At 44.6% G+C, this 10,474-nt stretch overlaps 1 protein-coding gene across 1 annotated transcript in view; it reads right to left on the reverse strand.

Annotated features, from left to right (window-relative positions):
* The window catches only part of LOC145254788 (uncharacterized protein F21D5.5-like), a 69,292-nt gene extending 68,794 nt beyond the window's left edge, over positions 1-498 (reverse strand). Inside the window, exon 1 of the mRNA XM_080113575.1 lies at positions 6-498. Within this exon, the coding sequence (XP_079969701.1) occupies positions 6-141 (136 nt within the window). The 5' untranslated portion in view covers positions 142-498. The remainder of the gene's footprint in view (positions 1-5) is intronic.
* Positions 499-10,474: the final 9,976 nt, after the last annotated feature.

Here is a 10,474-nt window from a genome sequence, read left to right on the forward strand (position 1 = left end):
CTCACGTTGCTCTCTAGAACATCTTGGATTGGAGATTCTTGTCTCTTTGGTCCGACCGATGACCACAGTTTCCCGGTGTGGTAACGGAATGGGTCGGTGCGTCCCTTTCAAACACACCAATTCACAGAGTTCGAACTTCATCGTGGAAATAAACACACAAAATGAAATGCTTTCTGTTTTGACATTAAGAGAAAGCAGAAAATGTCTAAAGTGATCGAAAATCCATAACGAAACAGACACAGCTAATTCAGTAACCAAACAATTAAAAAAAATAAAAACATTCAAGTATGAACAAAACAGACTTTGCTCGGAGAAAAAAATGGTGTCCCCTTCTTTAACCGTTCCTTTTATATTATAATAATGTCAATCTCTTGTTTTGGATGGTTGAAAACTATTACATAAATAAAATTCTAGTTTGAAAATCGTCCGCGTGTTAAAAAAGAAAACGCCATGGAATTAACCGTCACGCACGGGACGTAACTCTGAAGGCTTTACACTGTTTTCTGAATTACGTCCCTTGACAAGGTGATAATCCTGAATGTACAGTCGTAAATTATTTGTAATGAAATTGGTTTTGCCAGTTTCAGTTTCACTGTTTCAAAATAACTTAATATACTTAAAACCATGTTATAGTAAAACAAATAAAGTGAAGCATTAAAAAAGTACGTTATAGCAAGTTTAATCGTACAGGAAAAACAAAAAAGTCCTATCTGCGAGGGCCGGATGTGACACGATGTTACTGGGGCACTGGGGCAGGTTATATAAGGCCGTTTAAGCGTGACTTTAACTTTACAAAGGTCACGGCCCAAAGCCGGTAGAACCACTCAGAAAAACTGTCTGTATCAAACCTCGGCCTTTTGATTAAGTGTATAAATTAAAGAAACGAATTTATTATATAATTTTATTTCTATTAAGATTTTATTTTTACATCGTTTAATGAAAAAAAAAAAAAAAAGAAGATTTGGGAATCTTAAGTAGCTCCCCCCCCCTCGCCATCCTTGACCTCAGTATTTATTGTGGTGAATGAGAACGTTAGGTAGGATCAGCATAGACTAGCAAAGGTACAGTGACGAGGCGACCATAGACCCCACCCCCACCCCCCAAACGCAAATCATGAGTGGCCTTGTGCCTAATTTTTTGTTTTTCTTTATGTCTTTTGTACATTCCAGAGAATAAAAAATATATAACTCAGAGTGTAGTATCTCTACCTTGTTCTTTACGTGAGGTCTGCTATCGTCTGTGCTGTTCTGGCGACACATTCTCATGCCCGGAACACACTGACAATCTTTGTTCTCTTTTTTGGGTTAGCGTTCTGTTCACAACTCCTACTGTGTCTATCTCTTCCCCACCCCCACCTCACGAGGAAGAATCTGAGCCGTTAACTACGACCTTTTCGTGAGGGAAGGTTCGGACACATTTCTGTTTTCCCTCCGATTTACTCCTCACTCCCTCTCTCAGTTCTATCTCCCTCACCACTTCTTTTGGCACCACTTCTTTTTGGCGCCAAAGTCAGCTCCCCACTTTGGACACCGTCTGCATATTGGTCAATAACTCTTTGACCGAGGCTGCAGACACCAGAAAAGAGATATCAGCATGAAAGTCCACATAATAGAGAAGGCTCACCTAAATTAGCCATCAACACCTTCATCAACCACTCCATCCTGAACGTGAACAACCAGGGAGGAGAAGAAGCGAATTGGCATCTTCCTCTTGCCTGAAGAAAAAGGACCCTAAAGCCCTCCTCTTTAAATCAGGGAGGACATTTGCAAGATTGACCCCCTAGCTGCTGGTCAAATCTTCCGTTCCAGCAGAGGAGAAATCTAAAGCTGTTGCTGGACTGGCGATAGATGGATAGATGGGGTGAAAAGACACTGAATCCCCCAACAATTTCTGAAATGCCACCCTCAGAACAATCTCCATCAAGTCGCTTGCTGGTTGCAAAACTCCAGTTTGGCAAATGATGGAGGCAGCCAGGGAGGCCATCCCAGGTACTGAATTAGTTAGAGATAATAACCCTTCTTTGGAATCTTTCAACCCAATGCAAGGAAAGGGTCCCAATCCTTGTACACCCGTCACTGGATTGGATCCTAAAACTAACGTACCTCCTAGACATCGGCAGATTTGTGCAATGTAGTCAAATTATCAAGGAACTGACAACCCTGAGCATGGCACACTGCATTGGCGTCCTCTCACCGGAGGACTTTGGAGACGTGGGTAACATTGAATAGGTGAGTAACCATATGAGAGGCTTGTGGTTTGCAGGCCAGGCAGCTCGAATCCAGAAAGACCTCCTGTCCCTGGGAGTGGATGTGGCTGCACTACAAGAGACACAGTTTCGTCTGTGGATTCTCAGTGGATTCTCAGGTGCTGTCAAGAGATTATGATGTCTTTTCAGCATATGGTAACCCGTGGGGAAAGGGTGTCTCCCTGCTGGTGAAATGCATCTTGTCCACGACAGTAAACATTGTCATAGGGATGACGTGGGCAGGTTGGTCATGGTCGATGTTACCATCAAAAAGTGCACGTTTCGGGTCGTTGGAGTTTGTGTGCCTAGCACCACTCGAGAGAGGGTCTCCTTCTTCCACAATCTCGATGCTTTTGTCGCAGGTCTGAAGTGTGTAATTTCAATAAGGAATTAAAACACCATCCTTGATCTCAGTATAGATAAGGTAGGAGGCGAAGCTAGAGGGTCGGAGAGGTGTGAAACCAGCCTGGCTGATCTGATGCCTACATGGGTTAGCCTAAAAGCTAAGATTAGGAACTTTTCCATCACATACTCTCAACGCCTTACAGCAAATAAGGCCAGAACAAAGAAGTAGCTAGAGAAAAATATAGCTAGAGCCACAGGTTTAAGAGATACTATAAGTCAGGAACTAGCTAGGCAGAACCTTCAACCTGAGGTTAGCAAGCACTAGAAGGGCCAGGTAGTTAAAGCTAGGCTTAGGAAAGTAGCAAACGAAGCCATGAACTCTGATGCAGAAATATGTAAGGAGGTTTCCATGTGTGACTCAGACAAGTATATAACTATCACAAAGCACCCGGACGGACGTACAGATGAGGTTTACTCGGGAGATCTCCTAGGGATTTCGAGAGCATTTCGAAGAGCATTTCATGCAACAGCCCGATCTCCTTGTCCATGAATTTGGCGACTATTTAGGAAACTCTCCCCACCTCGAGGTGGCTAGAGTGGCTAGTTGCAAGGGTAGGATGACTGAGCAGGAGGCCCTGACTGTTCTGGAGCAGGTTGGCTGCAACAAATTATCAGAACTCGATGGTCTGCCCTACGAATTGTATTCAAGGCTGTGGTCCATGTTGATACCGATTCTGATGGATGTGTTCAACCACTGGTTTGACGAGGGTTCCATCCCGGGTCTAGTCACCAAGGGAGTGATCACATTGCTGAGAAAAATGGATAGGCATGGCAGGGAAGAATTAGATGATTACAGGCCCATAACTCTGCTAAACACAATGCTAACAATTTTGGCCAAGGTCCTATTGAATCAGCTACAGATCGTTATCAGTGAATTGATCAAACCAAAACAGAACTATGCCATGAAGGGGGGGGATCGATTCAAAACAACTTGCACCTGATCCGTACGATTTTAGGAGGGATAGAAGATGACACAAAAGTTGCACTGATCAATTTGGATCAGTCCAAAGCTTTCAATAGGATCAACCATCGCTTCCTGGCATCTGTTCTGAAGGCCGTCAGATTCCAACTGGGCTTCCGCAAATGAATCGCCGTACTGTACCATGAGCAAACGGCAGTGGTACAGGTAAACAGAAAGCATTTGAAGTCCTTTACTATCTCCCGGTCTGTGTGTCAAGGCTGTCCGCTGTCTGCCCTGCTTTATATCCTTACATTGAAGCCACTACTTAGCAAGCTGAGGTGGGACAATAGCTTTATCTGATGGATCGAGAGCCAGAGTTTCCACATTCGCTGATTACATCATCATCTTTGTGTCAAGCATCTGAAACCGAGGTAGTGACAGAGGTGCTTACACAGTATGAAAAGACCAGGGAAGCCAAAATCAACCACAACAAGTCAACCTCTCTGCAGTTGGGAGCCTGGAGGAACGTCAACTCCTTTCAGCTGAACTAACAGCCCGGTTCAGATCCTTGGCATGTGGTGTGGACCAGGCCTCCAGCTGGAAAAGAATTGGTCCAAGGTAAAGTTAAAGGTCGAAGCTGCGGTCAACTTGTGGGTTTTTAAGGAAACTATCTTTGAAGGGCAAGGCAAGGCATACGCCACCCACATCTTTCTGCTCATCCTTTACTGACTCACTGTACTTCCCCTGTCTGAGAACTATCTTAAATTCTTACAGAGCAAATTGTCCTCGCTTCTTTGAGACAAAGGGAAACATTGGGTTCACAGACAGGTCTGTGTTAAACGTCTGTGTGAGGGAGGCTTGGGAATGCCTGACTTGAGGTGACATTGAGATGCCGAAAGGTTGGCCTTCCTGAGCCAAACCCTGATAGAAAAGTCTGTGCAGAACCCCACAGTCGAGACTGCTTTTTCCAACCTCATCCTCAACCACAAGGTCGAGGCACGTCAAAAGCCATGGAGTGATACACAGTTCTTAAAAAAGTGTAGGGCCGCACTAAGGATCCTCCCAAGGTCCAACAACCTTTCACAGTTAACTAGAAAGGAATTATATAAGGAACTAGTGAAGGAGGGTCGCCAACGATCCACTCGTCGAGCATTGAGTGTTGTTAAAGGAGGAAATCTGCTCCTGGTGAAGCTGGGCACCAGAATCAAGTGATCTCAATAATTTTTTTTTTTTTTTTTTTACACAGTGATCACCACTTATCAAGGCCCGGAAGCCACTCAGGGATAAGGGTTATTGCAAGTACATTACGTTAGTGTGGAGATTTGATGAAGTGTTTAATTAAGGGGGCGGTTCATTAGGAATTTGTTAACGTTGGACTTGAAGACATCCAAGTTGTAGTCCGGAGGGAAGCAGGCAGACGGAACAGAGTTCCACAGGCGTGCAGTTCTAAGAAAGAAGCTTTGTTCATGGAATCCGCATTTTGATTTAGGCACAGATATAGAGTGGGGGAAATTTTTCACAGTGGATTCAGCTAGACGGGTGAAAGATTGGTGAGGGGGGACCAGAGATTGGAGCTCAGACGAGCACCTGCCATGAAAATAACGATAAAACAAGGATAGGCTCGCAACGTCTCTTCTGTGGGAGAGAGGTTGCAGGGTAGAGAAAAGGGCATCCCCCACTAAGCCACGAAGTCTATTTTGTACTCTGTCAAGGCATGATAGACTGTTTTTGGTCGCTCCTGCCCAGATATGGCAACAGTATTCCATCCTTGGACGTACTTGGCTTTTATATAGATAGAGAATTGCATCAGTAGTGAGATATCTTCTGGAGCGGTAGAAGGATCCCACCATATTTCCAGCGACCTTGGCAACAGACTTGATGTACGTGTTCCATTTCAGATCAGGAGTAAAGGTCAAACCCAGAAGCTTGTCAAAACACGGGGCCTCACCCAGACGAGAGCCATCCATCACAATTGATGCCAGATGGGGATCAGAGCGTCGATGATGTGAGGATAGGAGTTTGGTTTTGGATGCATTAAAGGTAACCAGCCACATCTTCCCCCACTGAACCACGCGCTCGAGATCAGAGGAGAGAGAATCAGAGAGAACTTTGTCATTTACAGCCTTTGATGTGTTGCCGTAGATGGTCGTGTCATAAGCATAGATGTCAACGAATGATTTAAGTATGTGTTTAGGGAGGTCATTGATGTAGATCAGGAAGAGAGTTGGGCCCAGGATTGACCCTTGAGGGACTCCAGCATTTATATTGCAGGCCTCCGATTTTTGTCCATCTACCACTACTCTTATGAGCCTGTCGGAGAGAAATGATTTAATGATTGAGAAAACATTTCCAGTTATTCCGTAGCTGGAAATCTTGTGAAGTAGACCCTTATGCCATACCTTGTCGAAGGCCTTTGATATGTCAAGAGAAATTGCCCTAGAAAGGAAGCCTTTGTCAAGAGATTCACTAATCCTGTGGAATATAACCGTCAGCACATCTGCGGTAGATCTTGCATAGTGGAAACCATATTGTGTGTCACTAAGAAGGTTATTCCTGCTGAGGTGGTTGACTATTTCTCTATTTAATATGGATTCCAGCAACTTACTCATAACACACAGGAGACTTATTGTACTGAGAGGGAGATGACTTATCACCTGAATTCTTAAATACAGGGCAAACTGATGAGGTCTTCCAGGGAGTCGGAAAGCACTTCTCCTTAAGGCAGCGCTTAAACAGTTTCATAAGTATGGGAGCAAGTTCTGGTTGAAGCTTTTTTAACACTATAATTGGGATGCCATCAGGGCCAGTTGCTTTACTGGAATCTAGGTTCTTGATTAGCTTGGCGACCTTATGCACGGATATTTGTATGTTACCTAGCTTGTTCTGTGTTATAGGAGGAAATATGGGGAGTTGATGGCCTTCGTCGCATAGGGTAGAATTAGCTGCAAAGTTCTTTGCAAATAGTTTGGCCTTGTCTGTCGCTGACGAGATGACCTCTGGTCCATTGATAATGGTTGGGATAGAACGCACACTTCTGTTCAGGATCCTATTTGTTATTTGCCAAAACTGGTGGGATCCAAGCCACTGATCAGCTACCTTGGATACTTTGAGTTTTCCTTGACCTGGTGATTGGCCCAAAATGTGTTGCCCCTCAATGCTATACTGAAAAGTGTCGGGCTAGTGAGGTCTTCAGGGTGTCCGTGTTGCAGAACCCCAGCTGAGGAAACACTGGAACACACATTCTTCAAATGTAGCAGATCAGACAGTACTGTGCATATGTCAACGAGGTGATGGCTTACATCGATCCTGACCAGTCTCGCCCTCTGGATATGTCCTATGTCATCCACAGCGCAGAGTCGCCGTGGAACAGGGAGAAATGAAAGGTGTTTTTTGCAATCCTAGCTGTGACCAGAATGGTGATATGGAGTTTTAGAGTGCAGGAGAAGCGCAGGGTTGAATCTTTTGCTGATCAAGATCTGGTCCTCTTCTTTAAGCACCAGTTAAAGGTAAAGATCAAATGTGATTGGAAAAGATTACCCTCCGATGCCTGTGACTCGAGATGGATAAATATTGTGAATCTGTGCATGAGTAGAGTTGCCAAGGTGGAGTTTGTATTCTCCACCTGAGTATGACGCGCATGGTTTCAGATCCTGCAGGACTCCAGACCCCTTACAAAAATTGCTTAGACTAGGTGTTTAGCTAGCAGAGTGAATGGCTCCCTCAATTCCCGATAGAAAACCTCCAAGATCCTCACACACCGATTTTTTTTTGTCCTTGGCTACCCCAATAAATGATCTGGGAACGACCTCATATACCCCTCCAACCCCCAACCCCACTTTCTTTTGATCTTGCCTAGAATTCAGCCCCATGTAGAGAGCAGCCGGCTTGTTTTTGGCGCACAACAAGCTGGAAACAGTAGGCAGTCTATCTTTCAGACAGGGTTGAGAGGGTTCTACTAAGATCTTTTTTGTTTATTTCGTGGACGTTACCTCCCACCCCCCGTATAATTTACGTATAATTTACTCCCATGTTTCCCTTTCTTTCAAGTTCATCCGTATAATTTACTCCCATGTTTCCCTTTCTCTCAAGTTCATCCGTATAATTTACTCCCATGTTTCCCTTTCTTTCAAGTTAATCCGTATAATTTACTCCCATGTTTCCCTTTCTTTCAAGTTAATCCATATAATTTACTCCCATGTTTCCCTTTCTCTCAAGTTCATCAGTATAATTTACTCCCATCTTTCCCTTTCTCTCAAGTTCATCCGTATAATTTACTCCCATGTTTCCCTTTCTTTCAAGTTAATCCGTATAATTTACTCCCATGTTTCCCTTTCTCTCACGTTCATCTGTATAATTTACTCCCAGGTTTCCCTTTCTCTCACGTTCATCAGTATAACATACTCCTATGTTTCCCTTTCTCTCAAGTTCATCCTTATAATTTACTCCCATGTTTCCCTTTCTCTCAAGTTCATCAGTATAATTTACTCCCATCTTTCCCTTTCTCTCAAGTTCATCCGTATAATTTACTCCCATGTTTCCCTTTCTCTCAAGTTCATCCTTATAATTTACTCCCATGTTTCCCTTTCTCTCACGTTCATCTGTATAATTTACTCCCAGGTTTCCCATTTCTCTCATATTCATCCTTATCATTCACTCCCATGTTTCCCTTTCTCTCAAGTTCATCCGTATAATTTACTCCCATGTTTCCCTTTCTCTCACGTTCATCAGTATAATTTACTCCCATGTTTCCCTTTCTCTCACGTTCATCAGTATAACATACTCCTATGTTTCCCTTTCTCTCAAGTTCATCAGTATAATTTACTCCCATGTTTCCCTTTCTCTCAAGTTCATCTGTATAATTTACTCCCATGTTTCCCTTTCTCTCAAGTTCATCCGTATAATTTACTCCCATGTTTCCCTTTCTTTCAAGTTAATCCGTATAATTTACTCCCATGTTTCCCTTTCTCTCAAGTTCATCTTTATCATGTACTCCCATGTTTCCTTGGCCCTTTTCTTGTCACACCAACTGTTCTACATTTACTAACCTTAGGGCAGTATGTACGTTTATCTTTGTTCTTGCTAGTGTGCACAGATGTGTGTGATGTTTTGCCTCCCTGGCGCAAAGGTTAGGGTGGGGTGTTGAGTAGACATTGTTGGGTTCTTTTCCTTCAATTGGCTGTTTAAGGATCTCTTTAGTTTTGGCTGTTTGTCTCCTCGCTTTATAGAGGTTTCCAACTTTGCGCTGGCTTATTATTTCCGCATGTATGTGTTACTCTTTTTGTGGTTTAGAAAGATTTCCATTTGTTGAAAATACTTTTGAGTTCACACGTTTCTGTGAAAACTTTATTGCTTTAGGGAGTGACGAAGAAAGCGAATTCTAATGGAGCAGAGAAGGAAAGAGTGTAAGCAATTATAACGATTTGCATTTCAGCATTTGTAGTTCAATCATCACGTGAAAAGCACGTGAAATATGTGGTATGGTCACTTGCTTTAGTAGGGCCATTTGGGACAACAATGGCCAAGAACTCACCAGAATCTAAATGCAGACTCCATGGACAAAACTTCTTTCCCAGAACTTCCCGCTTTCTCTGGCCTGCTTCTCAGTTGAATACAACATGGTAGCCTTCAAATCCAAGTTCTTGTTGAGTCATCAAACACCTGACTAGTTACACACACTTGGACCTCCCTCTTGGGGGGGAACCTTTGTGGCTTTCGGGCCAAGATCAAAGTGTAGTATCTGTTCTCTGATACATACACAGCGATAGGCAGTCGTGTTCTGGCGACACATTCTCGTGCCCGGAGAGCTTGTTGGGTAGCGTTCTGTCCGCACCCCCACTTTGTCTGTCTTTCTCTGCTCTCCCCCCTCCCCCACGGGGGGGGATCCGAGCTGATAATTTACGACCTTCCCGCGAGGGAGGGTCGGAAACACTTTCTCTCTTCCCTCCACTAACCTCCCACTCCCTCTCTCAGTTCTATCTCCCCTCTTGCCGCCTTTGGCGCCACTTCTTTTTGGCGCCAAAGTCGGCTCCCAATTTGGACGCCGACTCCACGTCACTCATTTTGGTGAATTATACAGAAGAGAGAGAGCTTTTTTCAAAAATGGACACCCCCAGCCCGGGGACCACCAATACAGATACCCCCAGCCAGGAGGCTACCACAAGAAAAACTGCTCCCCAAGAGGACGGCTCCCCAACAGGGGAAGCAAAAAGCAACGGGGCATACCGCCCGGACACGAAACCGAAGGACGCCCCCCAGAAGGGAGAAAACTCACCAGCAGCTCCCCAAGAGGGCGACTCCCCACAAAGGGGAGAAAAAACAATGTTGGACAGGGCATCCCGCTCTGACAACAAAAATCAAGAGGCAGTAGCCCCAAAGGACGATAAGAGAGACAGTGCTCCCCAGGAGGGCTACTGCCCCAAAAGGGGAGCAAATCAAGAAAACGAGGGGGCATACAGCCTAAACCTCCCCAAAACAAAAGGGGCAAAAGCTCCCAAGGACAATGCTCCCCAGGAGGCCGACTCCCCAAAAAGGGAAGTATTTCCTGGAAGAAGTATAGAGCAGGGAGAGTCGGTCCCAAAGGAAAGCGGAAAGGGAAATGCCCCTCAAAATAGCAACCCTTCCGCCAAGGAACAGCAAAAACAGTCCAACCTCACCAAAGATCCAACACCAACAAGAGGGTTGGCATGGGGGAAGACTGTAGAGAAGCAACTGTCCCCTCAAGAGTATAAAGACTTGTACTTGACCAAGTACAGACAATACATAGAGGGGGCAGAAATTAAACCAGTGCCAGGCGCTTGGGAGGCAATCGAAGACAGAGTGCTCTCCCTCATCATCTCGGATATGCCGGAAAACCGCCTCCTAGGGATGAAAAAGGAAGACATGGCAGGGCTCCTACATAAGCTAAATATCCCGGTATTATACCT

Source organism: Euprymna scolopes, chromosome 30, assembly GCF_053919585.1.
Source record: "Euprymna scolopes isolate OS-2025 chromosome 30, ASM5391958v1, whole genome shotgun sequence".
NCBI classification, from domain to species: domain Eukaryota; kingdom Metazoa; phylum Mollusca; class Cephalopoda; order Sepiida; family Sepiolidae; genus Euprymna; species Euprymna scolopes.